General features: G+C 47.9%; 2 protein-coding genes across 5 annotated transcripts in view; both read left to right on the top strand.

The window, feature by feature from the left end:
* Positions 1-558: 558 nt before the first annotated feature.
* On the top strand, positions 559-7,996 carry NLE1 (notchless homolog 1). 4 transcript variants are annotated; one of them, XR_005703573.2, is made up of 14 exons: positions 568-594; positions 860-1,006; positions 1,090-1,307; positions 1,393-1,472; positions 1,723-1,799; positions 3,014-3,111; positions 4,496-4,688; positions 5,117-5,252; positions 5,497-5,543; positions 5,679-5,881; positions 6,770-6,929; positions 7,015-7,085; positions 7,540-7,610; positions 7,741-7,996. XR_005703573.2 is itself a non-coding variant. In XM_040082103.2 (13 exons), exons 1-13 carry the CDS (start codon positions 586-588, stop codon positions 7,550-7,552), a joined length of 1,452 nt encoding a protein of 483 aa, XP_039938037.1. In that variant the 5' UTR covers positions 559-585; the 3' UTR covers positions 7,553-7,996. The 4 variants fall into 4 exon arrangements, 3 of the variants coding, with proteins under 3 accessions (XP_039938037.1, XP_039938038.1, XP_039938039.1); XM_040082103.2 differs by having other exon boundaries at positions 559-594; positions 7,540-7,996; XM_040082104.2 differs by lacking the exon at positions 568-594 and adding an exon at positions 650-715 and having other exon boundaries at positions 7,540-7,996.
* Positions 7,997-13,825: 5,829 nt separating this feature from the next.
* Positions 13,826-26,114, top strand: part of ULK2 (unc-51 like autophagy activating kinase 2) — a 36,394-nt gene continuing 24,105 nt past the window's right edge. The window contains exons 1-5 of the mRNA XM_040082142.1: positions 13,826-14,513; positions 15,726-15,818; positions 17,039-17,080; positions 25,452-25,484; positions 25,847-25,883. Of these exons, the coding sequence (XP_039938076.1) occupies positions 14,421-14,513; positions 15,726-15,818; positions 17,039-17,080; positions 25,452-25,484; positions 25,847-25,883 (298 nt within the window). The 5' untranslated portion in view covers positions 13,826-14,420. The remainder of the gene's footprint in view (positions 14,514-15,725; positions 15,819-17,038; positions 17,081-25,451; positions 25,485-25,846; positions 25,884-26,114) is intronic.

Below are 26,114 nucleotides of genomic sequence, written 5' to 3'. Positions count from 1 at the left end.
TTTCTGTTTTCATGGGGTTTGAAGTTGCATGGGATTTTTTTAATGTGAGTTTTAGGAGTAATTTTTCCCCCATTTCTTAATGGATTATGTTAATAGCAGTGTGGTGAGTAAGATTAATTCTTATTAAATAGAAAATAAGGTGTTCAATCACAGGCTATGGCTGGGAAAGGTGTTAAAGGGGCAGGGATTGATCCTGAAGTATTGAACTACCCTAAACTGTTGCCTATTTTAGTGCAGCCCTGCCTCACTTTCCCCCCAGGGCAGGATTCTGACTAGTCCTGAGTGTGTTCAGGGATTACCGGTCCCAGATTTGGGTGTGGATACTGTTCAGAGCTGCGTTTCCTTAGAATGTGGACCGGATGGCGTGTGAGAGGCTCGGCCTGCCTTGAGTCGTTCTGGCATCTCACCCCTGAGGTTTTCGAACGCGGTGCTCTCCCCGCGCTGGGTCCCGCGGGAGTTGTCCCTGCGCGGCCTCGAACCCGCGGCCCCGCGGAGATCGCGGTGCTGACCGCCGGCCGCCAGGGGGCAGCAGCGCCGCGCTCGGGCGCTCCCGCCGCTTCCGGCACACGTGGGGCGCGCGTGCACATGGCCGCGGTGAGCGGGATGGGGATAACCGGGAGCGGGATAACCGGGAGCGGGATGGGCAGCACCTGGAGCCTGCAAGGGAGGGGGTGTTGCGGCGCTCCCTGGGGTTCCCCCGCGCGGCTCCGGCTCGGTGCGGGGTGTTTCTCCCTCCCACGGGCCCTAGGCGGGGTTCCCCGGTAGAGGTTCCTTCTCCCCGGGCGGGTATGGCTGCTGGGGCGGAGGGCTGTGCCCGCTGCCCCGCGGGATTCCCGGCGCTCAGCCCGCTGTCCCGCAGAACATGTCGCCGGACGAGGAGGATGTGCAGCGGCTCCTGATCCAGTTCCGCGATGAGGCGGGGGAGTGCCTGGGCTCCCCCTTCGACGTCCCGGTCACCATCACTCCGGACAAGCTGCAGCTGGTCTGCAACGCCCTCCTACAGAAGGTGAGGCCCCTCCCGAGCTCCTCGGCACCCCCAGCCCGACCCGGAGCCGCCCCTCGCTACCTCACCTGTCCTTTCTCCCGCAGGATGAGCCGGTGCCTCTGGCCTTCTTCGTCCACGATGCCGAGATCGTGGCGTCGCTGGAGAAGACCCTGGCAGGGCAGAGCGTGGAGACAGAGAAGGTCCTGGACATCATCTACCAGCCGCAGGCGGTGTTCAGGGTGCGGGCGGTGACACGCTGCACCAGCTCCCTGGAGGGACACACCGAGGCTGTCATCTCTGTGGCTTTCAGCCCCACGGGAAAGTACGAGGGTCTGGCTGCAGGCAGGGATCAGGGTACCATTGTCCTGTCCTGGGAACACCGTGCTGAGCTGTTCCTCCTCTCCCAGGTACCTGGCCAGCGGCTCTGGAGACACCACTGTCCGCTTCTGGGACCTCAGCACGGAAACGCCGCAGTTCACGGCCAAAGGTGGGTGCTAGGGAGGGCAACTTGTGACCACCTCCCTCATGGGCCCCCTGTCTGCCTGGGGGACAAGCAGAGCAGAGCCTGGTGCCGTTTGGGCTGTCCAGGCTGGGACTGCAGCTTGGGAAGGGAGTAGCTCCCTTTGGCAAAGTGGAAAAAGAGGGGCTGGCCAGGAGGAACACAGAGTGGCTTCCTGCTGGGACAGCAGGGATAGTCTCAGCCCTCCACTCATACCCACTCGTGCTGTCTCTGCCAGGTCACCGGCACTGGGTGCTCAGCATTGCTTGGTCACCTGATGGCAAGAAGCTGGCCTCGGGCTGCAAGAACAGCCAGGTACACCTGGGCTCCCTCAGCATGGGGCTGGGGGGGATTAGGAGTGCAAGCCTGTTTCTTCAGGGGTGTGAGGGGTGTGTCCCATTGTTTCGAGCAGGATTCCCATTCTCCAGAGGAGCTTTGTGTGTGGATGTGTCACTGTGTTGTGAGAAGCATCTCTGTGCCAGGCAGTGCTCTGGCATTGTCACCTTGGCATTGTCACTGTGCCAGGCAGTGTTCTGGCATCAAACCCCTGAGGTTGTAGAACCAGAGTTCTTGCTGCTGAGTCCTGCTGTCTTGTGGCAGACGCTTTTCCCTCTGTACAGGAAGGAGTCCAGGCTTTGGATGTGGTCGTTGGCAGGCGGCTCCATCACGAGGGAAGTGTCTGGAGTGAGGACAGGTCAAGGCTGCTGTTGGCGTGACACAGCTGTGCAGCAGCAGCATGGTCACAGTGTCCCCACACAGACACGGCCAAATTCCCTCTTGCAGGAACATGAAAGGAGTTCAGCCCCCACTCTGGGGCAAGATTTGTGTGCTTGAAGTGCAGAAATGCCTGGGGAAGCAGGAGCGGGTGGTTACATGGGAGCTGAGCTGCTATGGGGCAGTTGCTCTCCCTGACCTTTGAATAGTCTGGGAGCAATAACAGCACTCACAGAGCTGTAATGCCAATCCCAAGGAAATGTCCTGAGCCAGGGTGGTTCAGCCATGGTTTGGTGCTGGTCTGCTTTTAATTGAACCCAGAGAGCTGCTTGTCCTCCTTTTCCCTATTTCTCTTAGGTTCTTAAGTAGGAGATGACTAATGCCTTGGCTCTTAAGATGAACATTTATGTAGAGAGAGAATCAACAAGAGAAAACCAGCATGTGTCCCACCCACAGCATCCGATAATCAGCAGTGTTTAGCACACTCTGGCTTCCACTGTGCTCTGCAAACACTCGCTGAGTCTCTGGCACTGGGTGGCGTTTTGGGGGCCTCTATTCTTTTTGAGTTGAGTCAGATAACTTTGTAGCAGCAGCGTTGTAGGCAGACAGGAGGGCAGGCGGGTCTCATTCTTTTAGGTGTCAGCTGATTGCTGCAGGGATTTGGAAAGGCATCCAGCCCCCTTCCCCTGCTGCTGCCTGCGAGTGCAAACACGATCCCAAGGACACCTCTGCTTTCTAAATGGAGCTCCAAAGTCTCTGGGATTCACATGATGTCTGTGGCCTGACGCGACCCTCGTGCTTCCTCTCTTGGACAGATCTTTCTCTGGGACCCAGCCACTGGCAGCCAGATCGGCCGGGTGCTCTCTGGCCACTCCAAATGGATCACATGTCTGTGCTGGGAACCGCTCCACATGTAAGTGAAGGGGCCAGCTCAGCCCTTCCCCTTTGCTCCTATGGAAAAGAGCAGCCTGACCTGAAGGGCATGGCTCCTGTTTGCCTTTCTCCTGTTACTGGAAAAAGCCTGTGTAGAACAGCTCTCAAGGTTAGCTGGGAAAAATGTGTACAGCTGGGAGCCAGGAGTTCCAGCTGCTGCTCACAGTCCCTGTGAGTTGCTGGGGAATCACTGCCAGGCTGTGTCTCTTTTCCCCTGGGAAAAAGACACACCTGCCTGTGGAAAACACTGCTTTTGTGGTGCTGGACAAACACTGATGTGCTGCTCCAGCAATGCTGAGGTGGGAGCAGGGAAGCCTGGTGGTGTCCAAGGGCAGAGCACTCCTTTCTGCTCTCCTGGTCCTGCTGGCCTCTGTCATCCCGTTTGTTTATCATGAGAGATGATTAACTGTACAATCCCCTTATCCCTTCGATCGGCTAAAGCTCCCTCTGGGAGAGGTGGGCGAAGGGGGGACAGTTGTAGCCATTAATCAAGATGTTACAGAAATAAATAAAAAAAGAAAGAAAAAGGGCCCCTTCAGAGCAGAGCCCTGCAAATTGAATTTGCCAGTAGGAAGCTCCAGCTATTTGCAGACAACTGGATTAGCAAAAAAAAAAAAAAAAAAAGCTTGTAAGGAAGATAAGGAAATGGAGAGAGACATGACCCTGCCAGGGCTGCAGTTCTCTTTCTTCAGCCAGTTCCAGTGCAATGGGAGGGGCCGTGCTCTTCCTCGCTGCTGGTGCCACCATGCAGAGTTGTAAAGATGTGCAAAGGACAGAGAGTTGTGGCTGCCCTGTCCTTGCTGGGTTGTGGCCAGCTGCTTCCAGATGTCTTCAGTTTGCCCTCTGAGCCACAATGGATGTGGATGGACATTGCTCCTTTCAGCCCTGTCAACACAACAGCACTCTGTCTATGGGCTGGAGATGAAGCATGAAGAGGCAGGGGAACATCCAACACATTCCCAATGCCATGGATCTGTGCTCCCTGTGTGAGGCTGAACCCCTGCCCAGGGCTCTCTCCAGCCTGTGCCCAGGGAAGGTGCCAGTTTGTGGTGACTTTCTTAGCCAGTGGGTTAAAGCTGTGGAAACAAGGTCATTGCCCAGGCCTCAGCTGCCAGGTTTACCCTGGATTGACTTCTCCAATGTGCAGCCCAGGAGTTGGTTTGGAGGAAGCATTTGTCTGCCTCTCCCCTGCCTTGTGAGACTTTGTTCTCTGTAGTGCTCAGTGCTCTGCCCGTCTGGCCTCTATCTGATCTTAAGCTAAAAGAGAGTTGCATTTTATTGCCAGCTGGACCCTTGAACCCTTTGGGGCTGGTGGGGAAGGAGCTCGGGGGAGCTGCACAAGAGGATTTGATCTCTTTGCCCAGAAACCCAGAGTGCCGTTACCTGGCCAGTGCCTCCAAGGACGGCAGCATCCGCATCTGGGACACGCTGATGGGCAGGTGTGACAAAATCCTCACAAGCCACACGCAGTCGGTGACCTGTGTGAAGTGGGGGGGCGATGGCTTGCTCTACTCCTCCTCCCAGGACAGGACCATCAAAGTCTGGAGGAGCCAGGATGTAAGTGAGGGACTGCCCTTGGGCTATTGGCAAAGGGAGCTGGGCACACTGTGGGGTAGCTTTGTCTGCTCTTCCTGGCACAGCTTGTGCCCTGAAAAACAGAGCTGTTGCATCTTCGTGACCTGTTGCTTGGCACCATTTGCAAGGGGTAGACGTTTTGTGATGTTTTCATCCTTAAGAGCATTAAATGGGGCTAAAAGCTGGAAACATCCCTGGAGCAACCTGAGCTGATGGGGGTTGTGCAAGGGAAACCGATTCCTGAATCTCAGCAGAGTTGTGTCTTCCCTGCTTAGCCTGCCTGCAGCTGGAACAAGCAGGTTTGGAAAGTTTGGGGTTGGTCCCTGCAACTCGGTGGGTGTGGTGGGTGCTGTGCAGCCTGGCTGTATCCTGCCTGTCATGTCCCTGTCTGAGAGTGGCTTTGTCCCCAGGGTGTCCTGTGCCGCACCCTGCAGGGCCACGCTCACTGGGTGAATACCATGGCCCTGAGCACCGACTACGTTCTCCGCACCGGCGCCTTCGAGCCGGCCGAGGCCACCATCAACCCCCAGGACGTCAGAGGCTCCTGTGAGTGCAGCACCCACCTTGGAGGCTGGGGGAGGACTGGTCATGCTGGAAGTCAAGATTTTTCTCACCCATGCCTGGGTGGAGCAGTCTGGGGGATGGGGAGGTCCCAAATTGCCTTTGGCAAATTAAACAGTCACAAATGCTCCTGCTGAACCGGGATTTGAATTGGCATGACAAGGTTATAAAGTTTCATTTCATCTAAAGATTGCCAATCTCTCTTTCACCTGCCTTCTCCCTTTTCCAGTGTCAGAACTTAAAGACAGAGCACTGCAGAGGTACAACCAAGTCCGGGTAAGTTCTTTTTGTCCCTGCTGTCACTCCTAACACTGTCTCTGGTGAAAGCAGTGGACACCCCAACACTGGTGTGCTTCCAAGCTCTCCACACCAGGTTTGTACAAAACTTTGGCTCTTTCATCCCTTTTTCAGGGCCAGGAACCAGAAAGGCTCGTCTCGGGGTCTGATGATTTCACCCTGTTTCTTTGGAGACCAGCAGAAGACAAGAAGCCACTGGAGAGAATGACAGGCCACCAGGCATTGATTAACCAAGTCCTCTTCTCCCCAGATACCCGGATAATAGCTAGTGCTTCCTTTGACAAGTCCATAAAGCTCTGGGATGGTAGGACAGGAAAGTGAGTTGGTTTGTTCTGTTAGAGGTATTGCTGGTGTGGAGTCTGTGTGTAATGCTCAGGGCACACAGGGCTGGGCCCCAGTTCATTGCCAGCAGCACCCTGGTTCAGCATCTCTGTAGCTTCAACTCATACAAAGTCTCTCTGCTGCCTCTGCCTTTTTCTGCCCTCGGGAAGTCTCTTGTGTGGCTTTCCTTGTGTCAGGGTGTCAGTGCTTGGCTCTGTGTGTGCAGCCCCGCTGTGACTCAGCCACAGCACTGCCTGGCACCTGTGTGCACACCCTGTTGCAGCAGGGTTGGTACTGCGGGGCAGGCACAGCTGTGGTGGGATGGGATGTTCCACTCCACTGATCTCCTGAAGATGTGTGTGTTGGGAACTGGAGACTGACCCAGTTTGAACAGTTCTTGTGCCAGAGAACAGCTTGTTCTGGATGATGCAAATTCTTGTAGTTACAAGTAGTGCTGTTGGTATTTGGATGCTCCTGTAATCCAGCTTTTAACTTTCAGCTGCAGTACTGGTGAGCTCTTGGAGGCAGCAGTCCTCCCTTGCAAACCAGCCTTAATGCTCATGAGCTTGGCTTTCATATCAGCAATTTTAAACGTCCTTCTAAATCTGGGCTGCTCAGCCAGAGAGGGAAGGACACACCTGTGCAGTGAGGCTGAAGTGCTGCCCGCTGGATGAGGGTTTCTTGGCAGAGGGGGTGAGATGAAGAGGCATCGTCTAGAAGGTTCTGAGCCAGTTTGGGAGGGTTTTTGGATGGTCTTTATCTAGCAACTGACTGCCGGGGTGTGTGCTGGGCATCCTGTGACTGTGTTGGTGGACAAGAAACATGAAGGCAAAGGCAAGTTTGGAACAAAGCCTGCTGCTCTAACAGCCTGTCCTTGTCCCCAGGTACCTGACGTCGCTGCGGGGCCACGTCTCGGCCGTGTACCAGATCGCCTGGTCAGCCGACAGCCGCTTGCTGGTGAGCGGCAGCAGCGACAGCACCCTCAAGGTCTGGGATGCCAAAACAAAGAAACTGGCCATTGATCTGCCTGGCCATGCCGATGAGGTGAGGTGCCTGGCGGGGCTGAGGTGTTTGGGAGGCAGGAGTGACCCCTCCTCCCAGCAGAGGTGACTGATTTCCATCACACCAGGTGTATGCAGTGGATTGGAGCCCGGATGGACAGAGGGTAGCGAGCGGAGGGAAGGACAAGTGTTTGCGGATGTGAGTAATCTGTTTGTCCATGAGGATGTTGTAGCTACTCCATGTGTCCCTCAGAGCCGCAGTGCCCCTGCAGAGACCTGCGTGGTTAGGGCATGATCTCCTTGCAGAGAGCACAGCACTGGGTCAGATTCCAGCTTGGAGACCTGACCTCTCTCAGGGCAGGAGCTGTTGCTGGGAGATGACTAGAAAGCAGAGCCCCTCCAGCCAAGCAGTCAGGATGAAATTTGACTCAGATATTTTGACTCCTGGAACAGTTGCACCAGCTGGTCAGGTCTTCCTTTCTGACCTTCTTCCCTTTCCCAGTTATGCAGACAAATTCCTGGGAGCTGGTTGCTATTTGACTGTGGCTGGTGACCCCAGGTCCCCGCGGTGCTGCTCTTGTCTGGTGCCTGCTGGGCCCTGTGGTAGAGCTGCTGCCCCACCACAGGGACACAGCAGCTCTTTCCCTTTCCAGATGGCGTCGATAGGAACAGTGACATGGAGCTGCTGGTCCTGCCCTCAGCACAGTCCTGGGAGATCTCCAAGGTGATGGATGAAGAGATTGATCCAAACACGGCTCCGTGTTCCTGTTGGCAACTCTCCCTCATGGACTCTTTCCTTATATTTATTTAAGGAAATTTTAATTTTAGTTCTTATTAAGAGCTGTGCATTGCAGGATGATCTCCTCTGAACATCACAGGAGGGATATCTCATCTGCCTCCATCTCAACTGGCTTTTTATTGGAATTTCAGCCTCACAGTAGCAATTGTCCTGAAAGGAGCAAGCAAAGGGTGGAGACTGCTCGTGCCCTTTCTTGCTCTGTGAAGAGTCCTGTGGAGAAGAGGGTTTTAGTGCAAACAGAGAGGGTTGTCTTTGTGTGGCCTTCAGAGAGAGAAAAGTGGGAAAATTCAGCACATCATTACCTTGCAGAATTGTGCTTGGCTGCGTGTCTGGGACAATGTGCTTGGCTGCGTGTCTGCTGAGAATGAGGACTTGAGGCTTCTCATTATTCCAGTAAGGTTTTGCCTTTCCACACAGCCCCATTTCCCTGTGGGCTGTGCTGAGCATTATCTGCCAGTGATCCCCTGCATTCACAGCAGGTTAACTCCATTGCTAATCTGTCTGGGGTGCAATAGGCATGGACTTCAAATGACTGCTGGAGCTGTGCTGAGTTTTCAGGTTTCAACAGCTCTTGGGAATGAGACTCTGTCCATTTCCCATGCTCCACTGGCTCGAAGGCTGGGGAAGGGGAAGAATGGAGCAGGAATTTTGTGTGGTGCTTGTCCCTTGCCCTGGATACGTGCTGACAGCAGGGCTGGGGCTGACACAGAAAATGGCAATACTTCCATTGCACAGAGCTGGCTCCTTCTGGAATTTCTCAAGTGCATTTACTTGCCCAGTGGGTGAGAGGGAGTCACACTGTCAGCTGGGTATTTGTAAGTTTGCTTATGAGCCTTTTTATCAGTCAGTTCAGGCTTGCAGCTATCATGAGGTGAATAGACCTGAAAGAAGTGTTTATTTCCAGGATGCTTATGAAACAGAGAAAATCAAGATGTGATTAATAAGGAGCAGAAATTACACTGTCAGATTTGGTTGGAGCAGGTTAGCATGAAGGTCAAAACATTCTCCACAGCCCTCATATGCAGTGATTACTACAACTCAGAACAGGGATTTGGGTCTCAGATGCTTCCCAGCTGCAGAAGATGCATTTTAGGACTTTATCCCTGCTGGCAGGATTGCTGTGGAGAATTAAGATTGTGCAGTGATGGTCTTTTGCTTGTCTGTAGGTGTTCAGGTGAGCCAATGGCTGGAACAAAGGGTTAAATCTTTAATATGACTGAAAAGGTGATTTATGGTTCCTGTTGCTGTTAGTATCTCCTTCTGTCAGCCAAGTCAGCAGGGATCTATCTCTTGGGAAGAGCTCAGTATCCCATACCTGCTCTTTCTTTAGGGTGCTTCCTCCAGCTGGTTCTTGCTGACAGTGAAGGCCACGTTGCATCCATTTGCATAAACAAAACCTTTTGTAATTCAGTGAGGTGACTGTGGGATAGGGTGGTTTAAAAACAGCTGATAAGTCTGCCCTTGGGAAGAAGAGGAGCAGGTCACTGCTAACAGCCAAGTTACCTGATTTCCAAGTTTTTTTGGGGTGCTTGTGCTAAAGGAAATGACCCACCCTTGGGAGTTCAGCTCTCTGTCCCCAAGTCTGCTTTGCAGCTCCTGGTTGCAAGGGGCTCCTCCTGAGTGAAGAATCGTCATTCTCTGCCTCCTGCCATGGAGTGCTGCTCTGGGTCACTGTGCCCTGTCAATCTGTGTGTTTTGTGTTGGAGGCAGGGATGTACCAGAGCGCAGGGGAGTGATCCTGCCTGTGGGAACTTGGCTTGGCAGTGCATGCGTGTAGGTGTACCTAAAATATCAGTGTACCTTGCCCACTGATTTCCAAAGCAAAGCAATCACTGTGCCCTCTGACCGTGCTCCTGCCATCACTTCAGACTCTGCTTCTGTGACGTAAAGCCTGATTAAAACCCACCTTTCTAATGCTGGAGCAGAAGGGTTTTCCAAAGGGAAGTGAGACCTCTTGAAGAAAGAGGGCCTTGCAACTAAGTTTACACCAAATTAACCTCTCAGCCTTAATCTTCCTGTGATCTGATAGCGGGTAGATTTTTTAACCACGCTCTGTGATGGCTTTGCATGTAAACCAAATTGTATTTTCTTATCTAAGCATCTGCTGCTATTTTTACCATTCATACAGCACCAGCCTCCATGCATAATAAGTGCTGGCCCCGCTCCAGCTGTATTCCTGAGCAATTCCCTGACACTCCTCCCTCCCAGTTTTATTTGAATGCGGCACTTCCCGGGTCTGGCTGCAGTCTCCTGCCTGCTCAGGCGCTGGGGAAGGAAGAGCTGCTGCCCTTCCCTCCAGAGCTGGCTCCTGCTTGGCAGGAGCCGCCGCGAGCGCGTGACCTCCCTCGCTCAGCGGCGCTGGGGATGGGAGCTTTAATTAGCTAATTTGGGCAATTGCAGATGCAAATTTGGGTTGATGGCGTTATTAACGGGGAGGATGGTAAAGGACACAATCTAGGAGGTAGGCTGGAGCTTTCTGATTGCTTTTCTGGCATCAGCAGCACCAACCTTAGAGAAAACCGACTGAAATGCCTGAGCTTTTCCAGTGCTGTTTGATGGGAATCCTGGGATGTGCTTCCATGTTTCGGTCCAGTTGCTCCTGAGTTACTCATTAAGCATCCTACACAGGTTTGCTTACCACAAGGGCATTATTTTTCACTGGTAATACAAGAATAATTTAAGCACAGCCAGAAACCATCCTACAGAACCCCCTGACACTTTTTCCTTTAAAAGCTCAGCTGATGCCGCCATTAATTTTGTTACAAATCCCAATGGGAGGACAGTGGTGATGAGGACTGGGAAGAGTGCCAGTCCTCAGAGGAAGGTTTACCTGTCTAATGAAATCCTGAGTGATGGAGGGAGGGAAGGAACGGTATGGTAAGAACCCTGGAGTGAAGTTGATAGCTGTGAGGTGAACAAGATCCTGTCAAACTCCTACCTTTGGGAGTTGGTTTAGATGAGTGAGGCCTTAAAATCCACGTGAAAACTCTTCTTGAGGCTGTGTCCTGCTTATCCATGCAAGTGGAGTGTGTGTTGTGTTCTCTGGGTCCTTGGAGCCACATGTTCCTGTCCTGTTTGACTCAGATGATCTCTTGAATATTTTCCCAGATCTGTAATTTAATTTCCATGTGCAAGTTTATAGCCTGGGGAGAGAGAGAGAGAGACAAGGAAATAAATCTTTCAATGAATAGGAAGAAAATTAACTCCATTCATTGTTCTGCATGAAAAGTAGGAAAAGCAGCCTTGTTCAGCTTTTTTTTTTGGGTCAGCCCAGGCGCTGTTCAGGTGATGTTTCTACCTCAGGGCTGCATTTTGGTGGTGTGCGGCAGAGAAGGGCTTTGTGTGAATGTCCATTAGTGCTTTTGAGGATGAAAGGTGTTAAGAAAACTCAGGGCAGTGACGTCTGTGTTCTGTGGAGCTGCTACCAGATGAAAGCATCCTTCTCTGCACTCAGACAAGCAACCTGCAACTTGCTAATTCCTTCCTAGATGTGTTTCTCTTGTGATCAGAAGTCCTGGCTCACAACTGAGGGACCAATTTGTCTGAGGCAAAGTAGTGCAGCTGGGAAGGAGCCCCAGGGCCATCTCCAGTGCTGCTGTTCTGTTTTCTTCACTCTGTGAGTGGTGGTTGCAGAACTGTGGGTTGCTGGTGGTCTCTCAGTGGGCTGCAGCTCCTGCAGAGCGTGATGTTCAAAATGAACCAACTCGGGGCACGGTGCTCTGTGTTTTTGAAGGATCATTTTGAAGGTCAGGCAGGCAGGGTACTGGTGCACTGTGTGTTTTAGTGTCCTGCTGCATGGTTAGAGCAGAGCATCCCCTGGGGTGCTGCAGGATACAGAGCTAAATGCCGGATATCTGTGTGTAGGAGCAGCACGAGCCCTGTGGGGTTATCCTGCATCACACTTCCAACATCTCCAGCACCGAGGCTCCCTTTGGGAAAGGTGAATCCGGTCCGTTCTGCCTCTGAACTCTTCCACCAGCAAAAGCAAGTGAAGGTGCTGTTTGCAGGTTCTTTGTAGTGCGGATGCTGGAGTAACCGACACCCAGAACCTCCCGCGGCCGCCAGTCAAGGACCCAGCTAGGAGGAGTGACCCGCATGCAAATCCCGCAGCCTCCAGCGAGCGCTGCTGGAGCCCTCGGGTGCCGCTGGGATCCCAGCGCAGGGTGTTTAGTTATTCCGGTCAAACCTCGCCGCCGCTCCTGGCTGTTCGTCCTTGCTGTGCTGAAACAAACCTGCTCCAGGGCTGCAGCCCCGTTACGAGGACAAAAGGACATCAGGCAGTGCTGCTGCCGGAGGGAAATGTGCTGGGAAATGTGTCTCGGTTCGCAAGTGTGATGCAGAATGGGTGGCTTAGTAGTGGCTGTTGTGACTTTGCTCAAAAAGCATCTTCTGAATGATTATTTTTTTTTTTTTTTTAAAGCTTCCCTAAAATGTAGCTCGTGAGATTGATTTTGGGGTGAGGATACGCGCTGAGCCTGAGAGGATTAATACTGAAGTGAGAATTGGTGGATGGAAATAAGCAAGCAGTTCTGAGGGGAATTATTTTTATGAATCAGAATATTTAACACATGGAGGCTTGTGGGCTTTTTCTTGGTTTAAAGGGGCACTGTGAAGCGTATCGCAAAGTGTCTGTTACTACCAACACTTTAATTTATTATTAACTTGGAATATTTTTACATCTCATTTATTCTTTGCACAGGGGTGTTCTGAGCTGTTGAAATTATTTCCACCACTTTCTTGGTGTTATTTGTTAGGGTACTGCCATCAGTGGATTTTGGGTGCAAGCTCAAAACTTCACCAAATACAGGGGGAGACTCCGCTTTGAGGGGTTTTAAAGCCCCTTGGATCTCTTTGGCACAAAACAGATTTCTTAGGATTCCTCTGATAGCTTAAAATGTCCATCACAAAGCTGTCAATCTCTCCTTAAGAATCTCTTGATAGCTATTTTTTAAATCTAAGTGCTTTGTCTGTGGAGAAGTCTTTAGCTGAGGAGGTCCTGACATGGCAGAGGGCTCCAGTAGTGCCTGGTTTTGAGTGCTGGAAAGCCAAGGGAGATAAGTGAGGAATGGGGAGAGGCCCAACTGCACCACTCTTGGCTCAGTCTCTATTTTGATCTGTGACACAGATCTGTGTCACGTCAGGGAAGGCAGAGCACAGCCGTGTGGGGTCAGAGGGGTCACACACACCCTGCATCCACTGGGGATATTGGGGAAGCCTGAAAGGGTCTCAGACTGGGATATGGAGGTGGTGTGATGGAGAACATGGGTGGAGGGGGGGAAAGAGAGCAGCGAGGAATGGGGACGTGGAGGAAAGGAGCATAATCATGTAAACCTGGAGGTGAAGGTCAGAGGCTCCATGTGACTTGTTCGGTGGCTGGTTGTTTTTTTTTTAACGTTTGTACGTGCTGTAAACAGCCCTAGGCTGATCTAAAAGTGCTGGGAGGTAGGGGCTGTAAATTACAGGCGTTGTTCTCCTTATAAAGGGAGCAAACAACTCCAAGTATCTTTGGCTCACCGCACTCTATGCCTGTTTCCTCCATTGCTTCCCCATTCATTGAAATTCCTTGTTTCAGGTTTGAGGGAAGGTCTTGCTCACCACTGGAGCAGGGACAGGGCTGGGAGTGTGACCTGGAGGTGCTGTGTAAACAGTGCCACTGCCTTGAAAACCTGGGATAATCCAATACCTGCCTTCCCACTCCGGCTGCTGACTGTCCCAGCTCTTGTCCTGTGCGACTCCGGTCCTCCTCTTCCCCCGGTGGCCCCTCAGCGTTGTCCTCACTGGCGGGTGCGCCTGAGGCGGCCGAGGAAAGGGCTGAAGTGCTGGCCGGGTGTGACGGGCTGAGTTCGGCCTCTCTGCCCCGACTCCGGGGTGAGGGCAAGGGTGGGCCCAGGGTCACCGTCCTCTCTGAGGAGACGACCCGACCGCACCCCCGGAGCCCTGCCGTGACGGGTGCGGGGCCGGGGAGGGTTGGAGGTCACGGCCCCGCTCCGGCCCCGCTCTGAGGCGCTGGCGGCGGAGGGACCGCCGGGTTACGCGGGGTGAGGCACTCTTTGGCCGCCGGCGGAAGCAGCCGAGCGCCCGGGCCTGCGCACTGCGGCCTATAAGAGCCGCGGGGCGGTGCGAAGGGCCGGGCACTCGCAGTCGGAGCCGGCCGGGTGCGGGTCTCAGTGGCGGAACTGGTGAAGCGGCAGGAGCCCCGGGAGGAGCTGGCGGCCTGAGAGACCCCCGTCCGCACTCTCACTGCTTCCTCCTCTCTCGCGAGGGCTGCGGCGGCGACAGCGACAGCCACCCCCGGAGCCGTGGGCCGCGCCTCCTCCCGCGTCGCTGGATGCTCTGGGGTTCGGTCCCTGAGCGGGGCCGCGGCGCCGGCAGCCCCCGCTGTGGCGGGGCCATGGGGCCGGGCAGCGGCAGGGCACGGAGCCCCCTTCCCCGCTGAGAAGGCCCCTCGTCCCGGCGCCGATGCCGCGCTGTCCCTTCACACCCGGCCCCTGAGATTGCCCTCTTTCCCCTCCCCATGCCCGACGGAGCCCCTCGCCTCGGTGACGCCCTGCAGCAGCCCCGCCGGCCCGGGGGTCTGCGGCGGTATGAGAGGAGCTGCCCCCGCCGCCGGGGGCAGCCAGGACCGGGGCAGGATCCCACCCCGCCGCCGGCTGCCGTGAGGCGGCTGTAGCTAGAGGAAGAGCCCCTTTGTTTTCCCTTCGTCCTTCCCGGGGGCTTCATGCCCCCCGCTGAGGGATGATGGAGGTGGTGGGGGACTTTGAGTACAGCAAGAAGGACCTGATAGGACACGGAGCCTTTGCTGTGGTCTTCAAAGGTCGCCACCGCAAGGTAAATAGCGACGGGCTTCGCCCGCAAGCCGGAGCGGGGCTGGTTACACAACCCGGGGCCGATAGGAGCCCCTCGGGTGGGTGACAGCTGCGGTGGTGGGGAGTGGGTGTTGTGTCCTCTGGGGAGTTTTGACGTGGTTTGGGTGTTCGGGGAGGAAAAAGAGCCGAAAGGAGGTGCGGGCTGGGCTGAGGCCCGCCGCTGCCCCGCGGCCCTGAGCCGGGATCCGGCCCCGGCATCTATAAACCCTTTATTTTTTTCCCTTCCCTCAACCGCACCGGCCTGTCCGCGGTCCCACCGCTCCTCCCCGCTGTTGGCAGCTCCCTGCCATAGCGGCGAAGGGAGAGTTGCAGCTGTAAGGGAGGCTGAGCCCTTTGTTTGTCGGGAGGGTCATGTTTATCTCGCTGGATAACGAGGGTTCTAATGGAAAATTGTCTCCTTTGGGATTGGCTGAAGATTCCTTAAATTCAGAGGTGTCTGGTTTCCTGGCGTGACTTGCTAATCGCCCCGGATATTCATAGTTACGTTATGGTTTCTCGATGCTGTGAGTTTATTCTGGTGCCTAAAGAGCTTTGCTTTCCAGAAAACAGCCCTTCAGATTTAGCATTTTGGGGGATTAAGGCAGCGCTCACGGCTTGGAGAGGCACGGTGCAGTGATTTTGGGGTTAAACAAAACAACAAAAAAAAAGGAAACGGAAACTTTAAAGGCCAATGGAGGTGCTCCCACCTCACAGATAAATAGTTTATTTTTGGGTAATATATAAATAGGTAATATATGAGCTTGCTTGAAACAGAGTGGGTTTTGTGCAGTTTTCATCTGCAGAGTATAAAAAAGCTGAAAACGAGAAATCCTTAAAGGACACTAAAAGTAACTTGATCATTGTGAGAGGTCTAAAGAAGCAGATACATTGCACTGCTGTCAAAAAAATAATTGGTCTGTGATTGCTTGTTGGTTTTTTCTTTGTTTGTTTGTTTTAAATGCTTTGGAATCCATTAAAATGCAGTGTAGCCGAAGCTGGATTTTAATAGCTGTCTAAGCTATTGTGGAATTAAATAGTTCTTGATGGTGTCACGTGGTGTGGTAATAACTGGTGGGTGGAAGAGGGGTAATCTTGCAACTTTTTCTCTGTGTTTTCTTAGATAGTTGTTAGAGGATAAAGTTAAAAAAGGAAAAAAAAAAAGTAAACCGACAATACTTTTTTTGTTCGCTTCCAGAAAACTGATTGGGAAGTAGCCATAAAGAGTATTAACAAAAAGAACTTGTCGAAGTCACAAATCCTGCTTGGAAAAGAAATAAAAATCTTAAAGGTATGTTAATTTGCAGTGATTTTTAAAGCTGCTTGGCTCGAAAAGGAAAAGAGACTTCTGACCTAGTTCATTCCAGGTCATGGATGGTATCACAATAATTGCTGTTGTGCTGTTTCTTTGTTAGGGATCCAGAAATAAAAATACTAAGAAAAACAGAAAAAAAATTACATCTTTAGTTCTGGAAATGTCTCAGAACAGGTTGTGAGCATCCTTTTGCAGTTCAAAGCAGCAATTTTTTGTGGAACCAGTGTCTGTGCTTTGCTTATTCCACCTGTGGAAGACTGTCCCTCAGGATGGCCAATGTGGCACCTTTTCCCAGCAGAGTATACCTGAGGGTGAAGCATCAGTCTTTGATCTTTCTTCATTTTTTTTTTTGCCCAAAGCTGCCCTGAAAGCTGAAATCAGTGAGCTGACTTTAATTCCTGAAGCAGCTGCCCATTTCTGACTTGTGATAATTGCCTTAAAACGTGGAGTGTGGCTCTAACAGAGGAAATTCAATGGACATCTTCTGGTTTTTCAGTGTTATTTTATGGAAACATCTCCTTGGGTGGTCATTTAGCATCCCCTCCTCTCTGAATTTCACATCTCATTTCACACAGTAATGAGTGCTGCTTTCTTCCCATGTTTCTGAGCTTCTTGAGATACATCACTGTACTTTATATACTATAACATACATATAATATTCTCATTTATTTATTTATTACATACCAGAATTCGTGTTGGGTGTATTAGTGTGTTGCAAGTACTTAACAAACAAAAGTTTTTTGAGCAGCTGCAAATAATTATTGTGCTGTCCCATGAGTTTTATTTAATGCTATTTGGTTTGATTTTCTTTGTAGTACAAAAGTAAGGTTGATTTGAACATGGTCTGGTTGGTTACTTCACTAAGCAAGAAACTGTGTAAGAGTAGAAAATTAAATCTTGTCAGCTTTCAGTGCTCATTAGAGGATCTTGTGCTCTGGTGCTTTCTGTAACAAGTCACAGACATCAAGTTCTGGAACCAAATGTTTTTGTGACCTCTCAAGCCATTGCCTAACTTCCTTATCCTGTATATATTGTCTAAATGGCTGGGATTTCTTCTGTATTCCATCTGATCATCTTAAAAAGATTCTCTTTGATTATCACCAAATCAGCATTATCAGCAAATCCAATTAATAATAATAATGGTAGTAGTAGTTCTAATAACCTTTTTCCATAATACAAATATTTTTGTTTTACAGGAACTTCAGCACGAGAACATTGTAGCTCTTTATGATGTCCAGGTAAAATATATTTTGATTTTTTTTCATTAAAATTAATTTATGGAAATATGATTAATACATATAATATATGCCAAGTAGAAGATTTTGAATGGATTTATTCTGAGTTTATTTTGAATGCATCTACTTTGTTCCTGTCATCAGTTTGGAATTTAGCAAAAACAAGTGGCAGCAAGAGCAGCATTTAGGGATCTGTCAAAGAAACGTGGTGTTCAGCCCTGTGTCACAGTGAGGAGGAGCTGAAGGAAGTAGAAAACCACAATCACATTTGTCTGTTGCCTGTGTGTTCAGAAGGACAGGATACAGAGAAAAAAGCCAAGCAGACAGTGGGATCTTTTCAAGTAAAATGGCTTCAGATTGTCTTTCTCTCTTTATTGCCAGGGTCCTGCCTGGTAAGGTTGAGGAGTTACTCTGCAGCCTGTCCAGGGGAGCGTGTTCTGCTTAGGAAGTACATTTTTGTATCCTAAGGCCTGCCAGTGTTGAGCAAAGCTAAGACATGAGGTAGCTCATGCAGCCATTTGTTCTGCTTGAATAAGAACAACTCTTGAACAAGAATTTATCTCCTGGGCTCAGCTCTGATTTTAAATACAGAGTTACACTGATGAAAAAAATTACTGGGAAGCACCTTTGGGGCATTGCGTAGTCAAAGCAACAAGAAATAAAGATTGTGACATTCAGTCTTTCCTGTCTTTACACATTCACATGCTAAAAGCTTTTCGTTGGTGTGGATGTGTACCTCTTGCTATGGAAATCTGTGTTCATGTGACATAAATTAGGTGGGCTCAGGTTTTCTAGGTCTGTAGCACACGAGTGACTTTTGGTACAAAGCTGTGATGTTCATGGAGCAACTGACCCTGCATCAAAACTTCTACGTTCAATCTATAGACTCTGTTTTTCGTGGATCTTGACTTCAAAATTCTTCATTTTGAGTGATATTATCTTCTCTGAGAGGGAAAGTATTGTCTGTTGTGCTTCTTGAGGAGACCAGGTTTTCCTGAGTATTGCTAAGTGGAAATAATCTCTCAGCATCCTAAATTTAGTATGTCCAGACATCTCAAAAGCAACTGGAATTGTTGACTGAGGGTGTTGGTGTGTGAGTAAGCTGCTGAATTTTAGATTTATCATTTATAGTTGATATGTGAAGGTTCCTTAGTCAGCTCTGCAGCTCAGCCTGGGGGTAGTGGACTGATTAGGTATTTTGATGATTTAACATCTGAGCTTTGGAGAAACTCTTGTTCTTTTGATTTATGCACAAGGAAAGAGACTACAGAGTCCTACAGTTGTCTATGGTTTCTTTAGGTAAAGGGTTTTTATAATCATTACTTTTAGGCTTTTCTGTTCTGCCCCAGGAAAGGGTGACAGGACTTGAATGATGAGTGCTGCTCCATTTGAGAAGGGAATGTTGCTGCTTGTCACCAAGTATTGTGTTTGAATAGAATGAGCAGTTAAAGCAAAGAGAAGGGCAAACCTGTGTCCTGTACCTTGATACATTTCAAATACAGCCATAGCAAACACAAAGCTTGGCAGCAGGATCCTGCTTCTACAGAAGGAATTGCTTTGCAAAATATGGTATAAAGAGTGTGCCACTTGCACAGATAAGCTTTTCCCTTTCTGCTGTGTTTGTGAAGTGGCAGACATCATTAACTTCTGTGATTACGTTAATTTATACCCCAGCAAGAATGAACACTATGCAAGGCATTCTCATGTCTAGTAGGCTGTTACACCTACTAATTTTCTTTAGCATTTCATGTTCTAGCATGTGCTGCCCTTTTTGCCAGGGTATTGTGAGCACAGTGATACAGTCCAGCAGATAAGACTTTAGGATTTCAAGCTATTTCTGAGTTTACAGAAGCTGTTTTTTTTTTTAATTCAGTGCTGGAGCCAGTGGAGTCTGTGTCACAGTAGGAAGTTCTCAGTGTGAATGGGAGTCTGTTTTATTTTTGTAGGTCTGTTAGGCTGGAGCTTTTCTTAACCTTAGACAGTTTGAAATGAAGAAAGGCTCCTCATTCAGTTGCAGTTTGACAGATCATGTAGCTGAATAAGCCAAGAGCTGATTGTTGCTTTGAGTTTTCGTATAGAAAAGATGGCGTGCATGAAGGTGGCAAAACTAAGTGAAAAGAGTGTGAATTGATTGTGATTAAGGGGAAATATTTTCACATCTCATAATATTAAATTAATGGCAGTACTTTGAGATTAAAGCTCTATCCCTGCATAGCAATTTAGAGTGTATCTTTTGAGAATAGATGTAAAGTTATTATTTTATATATTGCAAAAAGCTTCATTCAGGTTGGTTTTCAGGAAGTAGTTAGATTCCTTCTCCTTCATGTCTCTTCATTTATGGTTGTGTTCCTGTAGCATGACCACTCGCACAAGTCAGCATAATAAATATAGATACACCATGAAGGTTTAATTAAATCCAGGAAGAACTTGTGGACCATTCTGCTGATCGTGCATGAACATTTTCAGACCTTCTCCACCGCTGATCCTTCATCTCCTGTGAACACTATTTTGATATGTTATTAGTGTGTCTGAAGTTCAAGTACTAGAAGTGCCCATTCATCTGGAGCCACACCCCAGTGAACTGGTGTGTGTTAATGGGGGCATAAAAATGTTTTGTTCTGCAGCCAGCAGGATAATTGCCCTTGATTTCTGTGAGGTGGACGTGCAGCTCTGGCAGGTTTGAGCCGCAGATAAGCATTTTATGTAAGCAGAGCACTCTGCTGCTGTTGGTGCCACCTCACAGGGCTGGGGAGCTGCACACACCAGGGTGTGGAGGCCATGGTGCTCAGGCTGAGGGAACTTGGAGAGATATTTAAATAAAAACCTTCCGTCTGTGAGAGACAAAGGTTTTTCAGCAGGAGGGCTCTGGAAAGTAGCTCACCCCTGAAAGTAAAATGCTTTTTTTTTGTGAAGTGCTTAAAAAAAGTGCAAATTCAATAGACGGATAGCAAGAGAGACATTTTTTGCTTATCTTCTTGGGCAAGTGTTTGATTGTCTGTCATTCAAGGGTAAAAAAACCTCCCAAATCTCTGAAATGGTTTAAGGATGCAACTCTTTTCCTGTGGTGGTGCTGTGGGATGTCATTCATCTTGCAAAAGAAAATCAATCTTGGATCCTGGTAATTGGGGAAGTGGAGCCACTATTTCTCAAACGCCAAAGAAGTCTAAAATAGCCTCTAACTTACCAGCATAAAATGCACTGAGATCCTTGGATAAAGTATTCCACTGAAGTATGAAGGTATCAGTAAGTTATTTGGAATGTTCTATATTTAGGGCATGAATTTACAGTTTTGTGCAGTTCATGATCCCAAGCGTGTGCTGAGTCGAACTAATCTCTTACACAGTGCTAGACAGTGCCTGTTTTAGCAAATAATTTAATTTAAAACCTCTCTAGAATGTCAGCCCTCAGAATGAAAGCCTGTAATGTATCTTGGAGATAGCATTTTAGGAGAGTGAATTAATGTCCTCACTGTATAGAGTCTGAAGTTTGCTATTTGAACAGTAGTTTAGGGAGAACTAATTTCTAGAGTGTTATTGGAGAAACAGTATCTGGATAAAAATTGCTTCTTGTCTTAGCTTGTTGGTACTGAGCAGACAAAAAACCTCCAGCTGCTTCTGCTGTCCTTGGAAGCAGAGAAAGCCAGTGGGAATGGAGCCAGAGATTCTTCTGGGACCTCCAGCTCAGCTTTGCTTGTACACAGAGCCCAGGAGTTCTTACTAGGGGTGCTGAGGGGAGGAACTGTTGTTTTAGCAGCAGGATTTAAATACCTCTGCTTTACCAAAGGACTCCAGTTGCTCTGGTGCTATTGCATGTATTTCTTGAGATATTTGCTCCAGGCATCCTGTGTGTGCTCCTGATCTCGGTGTCTCATAGCTTTCATTGCCTCCACACTCCCAGCAGAACAGAGGATGTCTCAACATCTTTATTTTTGTCCCCTCAGCTCCTTGCTCAAGGGCTTTGTGTTTGTCAATATCCATCCTCTGTGTCTTTGTGGAAGTAATCACATGAGAACATGCTGTTCAGATTAAAAAGAAAAATCCTGCCCTGTAGCAACTGTAAAGATTTTGAAACACTACCTGGCAGCTGATGCCAGCTGAAAAGTTGGTTATGACAGTGCAGGGATGATGCCAAGGGTAGATGTTGGAGCCTGGGGACTACCAGGATTAGAATTGTTGTGGCCCACAGGACCAAAGAGTTGGGGCTACTACACAGGCCTTAGCTTACCTGCTGTGCCCAGATCCTGTAATTTGAATTTCAGAAGAATTACTGCACAGTCTTTTGCTTACCTGCTGCCTGGGTGCTGTAATTTGAATTTCAGAACAGTTTCACACGATTTTTTTAGTACACAAGTGTGCTGAACCTTTGTGCTGAGAGCAGCTGTGCCTTTCCTTGGTGCTGGGCAGCAGAGCAGCCCCTTTCCCCACCTCCCAGATACTGGTTAAATACGGCATTTCACTACCAGCAAATGGATGATCCAGTTCTTGTGGTGCATTTCTCCGTGGCTGATTGCTCTTTTATGTGAATAATTGGCAGCATGCACCCCGTTTGAATCCTACAGGCACATGTCAAGTGACATTTAGTCTGAGATTTAACATTTTGTCAGAATTAACAAGATGTTCAGTCCTTTAGGTGATAGGAGACAAACACAGAAGTTGCTGCTGGTTGCACTCACAAAGTAAATCAAGAATGTCTGTAATAGAGAGAGAAACAGCCTTTAAAAGATCTGGACCTGTCCTTTTTCACTACATTATTAGAATTTTTGCCAAGTGCCTTTAAAACCAAAAAAAAAAAAAACAGGGGGAAAAAAAAAGTGCATTCCTGGCCAAAAAAATTACATCCAATATAGCACAAATGAACATAGCAGAAAATTAATCAGATAATGACAGTGCTCAAGCTGTCAGGTTATCTCTCCCATCACGAACTGCAACGGAATAAAATCCACAGACTCAGAGAGTAGCTACTCGCCACAGTTTCTGCTTTGGGAGCTCACTAAGTTCCTTGCAGACCTTCAGCTTGTTCTAAAGGAGGACTTGTGAACCAAAATGAAATCTAGGGAATGTTTCTGCCAGTACTCCAGAGATCTAGCAACAGCTCTTGGAAGGAACTATGGATGTTTCGATTTCTTTTTCAATTAATATTTTTTTTAAATGGAACTACTGTGCTGAGATTGTGATTCAGGTTGGAACTTTGCATCCCCCAAGACAACTGGTGGAAGCCTTGGGTTGAAATATAGCAAGTTTTAGCAAATATGCTGACTCTTAACCTCTTTCTCTTAGGTTTATCTGTTTACCTTTCAGAATTGTGAGTTGGTTTGCTGTTACCCTTTCCTTGCAAATAAAACTTGGATTCAGAATAAAAAGTTGCAAAAGTAGGTTTTTGTCAAGAAAACTTTCAGCAGGCAGACAAGAGTTGCTGGGCAAAACTGGTAATTGTTGCAACACAGCAGATATTTGTTGTGCTTATTTGTCTAGGTAGAAGTGTAGGTCAGAACAGCTCCAGCTGCACTAAATTTGTGATCTGTACATCAATGCAAATTGTTGAAAGCATTGTTATCTGTTTCAAGAGGCAGTTTAAAATAACTTGCTAGGTCAGCTTTATTCCTGAATGTTAGATCTGAAACATGCTGGTTTTCTAATCTTTCCATTTTGAGCACTTTTGCTCTGCTTAGCAAGTCAACAGAAATCACAAGTCTGGGGAATGTTGATAGGAAGAGCTTTATTGTTCAGCAAAACAATTTAGGAGGGAAAAATGTGTCTCCAGAACTGGCTTGTCTGTTCTGAATGTATTCCCAAAATGGAGATCACATTCCCAGTCAGGCTGGCCAAAAACTGTAAGGCAAAATTTGAGCAACTCTGAAGGGCTGAACAAGTTCTGCTGTTTTGAGCTAAAGCTTGTGTTGGTGGGATTTTGAAAAGTGTTTGGTTATGAGTTCAAGTTGGGACAAGTTGTGGCTGTGGAGGTTGGTATCAGTTGGTATTACTTCCTCAATATGAAGTGGAGAGAACTTCTGAGCCTGGGAAATTGTCTTTGTGGAATCTCTAATCTGCTCTCCTGACTTATTAAAAGAAGATTTTTCCAAGCTACATTAAGGAAACATGCTCTGCTTCTTACTATGACTTCTTGATTTGTTATTTTTCACCAAAAATATAAACTAAAAAAAAAAAAAAAAGTAATTCTATTTGAGGGCAATGCAGCGTGGTCTGCAGAAATGGCTTTCTAAAAAGGTGAGGGCTGGTACGGCAGGGCAAATCATCAGCTCTTAAGTTTCTGAAGAGAGCAGTTCATTTGAGAGCACTTTGTTTCCAAGGGAATCCAGAAAACACATCCTCTTAGTTCTGTAATGAATAAATGTCTGTCATGAGCTGAGCATTACATGCTGCCATAAGCTGCTGGTTTTGTGCAGTGGAGGCTCTGACGCCGTGGAACATCTTTGTGATTCATGGGATTGCAATGCTGGGGTGGAAATCCAGGAGCTGAGCTGCTTTCTTGTCACTGGAGAATGGACTTTCCATGCTTCTTAGCTGGCTTGTTCTTTTCCACGTCACAGTTGTCCTTTAAGTGAAGTGATCCTGGCAGAATTTTCAGTTTGATAAATTGGGATCTCAGAGTTGCTGTTTGGCATCTTTGGGATTCCTGAAAGACAGCTGCTGTCTTAGAAGGTGGTGTTGCAAAGGAGCAATGCAGAAAGGAACAATTATATATTTTCAGTAATTAGCAAAGCAAGTAATTACTTCTGGGTTTTTTTGCTTTGCTGTACGCATTGAGGTTTTGAGGTGTTTATGGGAATGTAAATTTTGGTTCATGTTGGTCACAGCTATTGAAGAAACATTGAACAGTTGGGACTTCCTGAAATGTGATCTGCTGCTGCTTTCATATTCTGTATTGGTTGGAGTTTGCCTGCTATTCCCAACAGATTTGACTCATGCTCCTAGAAAATTGCTTTCTTTTAAGCTAATTTCCAAATGTAAACAAAACTGCAAAACATGCTTGGTGTTTTGGGCTGGAAAGAACCTCAAATGCATTTCTGTAACGCAGACATGAGTGGCTAAATGCTTCCCAAAAGTGAAGTAGGCTAATACAGTATTGAATTAACCTTAAACCAGCCAGTTCATCTTGAACTGTAATTATTACCATTGTCTGTAGTTGTCTGGATGTCTGTGCTGGGTTGGCTTTGATGGGTTGTGCCATCCCTGAGCTCTGTGCTGTGTGTTAATGTCTTTGGTTTCTCTAGCCTGGGCCCATGGACCCATTCTTGCTTTTATTTCTCTTTTTCAAGCTGTATAACATTAGCTGTTAGTGAGCCCTTGACAATGGCACCCTGGTGGTAATTCTTGCCAGAGTGGTCAAATTAAACATCTGCCGAAGTTTCAGTGCAAGCACAGAGGAAGATGGCTGAGTTCACTGTGCTTATTTTGCTGTGCAATGTCCCTTTTGACTTTCTTGTCACACTGTTTAGCAGAATTTAGTCAGACTGTCTGCAGTCCCACTTCCCACTGGGCCATGTGCCTGGCCTTGTCTGGTGCCATCTCGCTTTTTTCCTTCAACTGTCTTAAAAAACATATTTTCCCTCAATCTGTCAGCCCTTGTTTAAGTTTATTTTTAAAAGGAAAGGGAGGTAACACGCTGTGTAACTAAGAGCATCATCCTGTTTACTGTACACTTCCCTTAGTTTCCTTCCAGTTCTCGTTGTGTTCTTGCCTTTCAATCTTAATCAGCTCAGAGGGCAAAAAAAAGACTTTTGCTTTCTAAAAACTCTCAGAATCTTCAACCTTGTAGGCCCAACAGAACTGTCTTGTGCAGGAGACTGTGGAAAACAATGTTGATTATTAGCACAGACAGGTCAGGCCTTTCTTCCCTCACACAAAATAAATATTTGGAAAAAGGATGAATAATTTTGATACAGTCAGGTTTAAGCACAGATTTATTTTTTTAACTGGATTTGTGGAGTGTATAGATAATTCACAGTAGAAGTTAGGCAATCTGTCTTTCAGGAACTTTTCCCCAATTACAAGAGAGGGAATTCAGGTTGCAGATAGGTCATGGGAGGTCAGTGCTTTGGAAAATCTGAGGAGGATGGACACAGCTCCCAGCTCTGCCATGAGAAGCATGGCACTGATGTGCTTCTGCCAAGAGCTCACTCAGGGAGACACTTTATGGAAGTATTGCCTGATGGTTTTATGTTTTTGCATATGAAAATATTTTTGGAAATGTAAAATATCTCATAGTGGAGAATCTACACTTTTGCTATGCTCTGAAACAGTGACCTTACATTAAGGTGTCTCAGTGATTGAAAAATCCTAAGTTACATTTGGTTAATGCAAGCACAGACTTTGTCTTCTCACATTCTTAAATCAGTTTTCTTCTCCCCTTTTAGGAAATGCCCAATTCTGTCTTTTTGGTCATGGAGGTATGTGTTAACATGTATGTTTCTGGTTGATTTTAAAGACTTTTTGAGAAAACCATTCCTTTGCATAGGTGCAAACTAACCATGGCTTGCTAAAACAAATTTTGAAAAGTAAATTATGAATTTCCTATGCCCCACTGAATTTATCAGCACTGTTTGTTTCATAAATTATTCCGTTTCATATTATGGTACTGTAAGTATTGATGAAGTGTAACACCTCGAATTATTAATTACAAATAATTAACAAAACAATTCTAAGGCAAACAGCTGGAAGGGATCTAATTTTCATTAAAAGATCACAAAGTAGAAATGATGTAGCAGTTTCAGTGCTTGTGTTTTGAATAAAACCCTTTGTTTTTTAACAGTACTGCAATGGTGGGGACTTGGCAGATTACTTACAAGGTAATTGATTACTGTATTTCCCTAGCTTTACGTGTTTATATTCTGTACTCCTGACATCCATTGGTGTTTCTCTGAGATTTTTTTTTGCTTGTGCTTTAAATATGGGTGAATGAGGGTGAATGTGATAATACACAGACAGAAAATGCTGGGTTTTTTTCCACGGCTGAATGTAACATTCCCTTATTTGTCAATGAGGGAGAAGCTGTAGTTAACCATAAGTAGCATGCTGAA

The sequence above is a fragment of the Hirundo rustica genome, chromosome 19, assembly GCF_015227805.2.
Source record: "Hirundo rustica isolate bHirRus1 chromosome 19, bHirRus1.pri.v3, whole genome shotgun sequence".
In the NCBI taxonomy this organism is placed as follows: domain Eukaryota; kingdom Metazoa; phylum Chordata; class Aves; order Passeriformes; family Hirundinidae; genus Hirundo; species Hirundo rustica.
This window is presented reverse-complemented; position numbering and strand designations above follow the sequence as displayed.

Excerpts from the sequence above, each read along its gene's own strand:
- NLE1 (XM_040082103.2), top strand. Across the intron at positions 1,473-1,722 it reads GCCGCAGTTCACGGCCAAAG|GTCACCGGCACTGGGTGCTC; the intron begins GTGGGTGCTAGG and ends TGTCTCTGCCAG. Across the intron at positions 1,800-3,013 it reads CGGGCTGCAAGAACAGCCAG|ATCTTTCTCTGGGACCCAGC; the intron begins GTACACCTGGGC and ends TCTCTTGGACAG.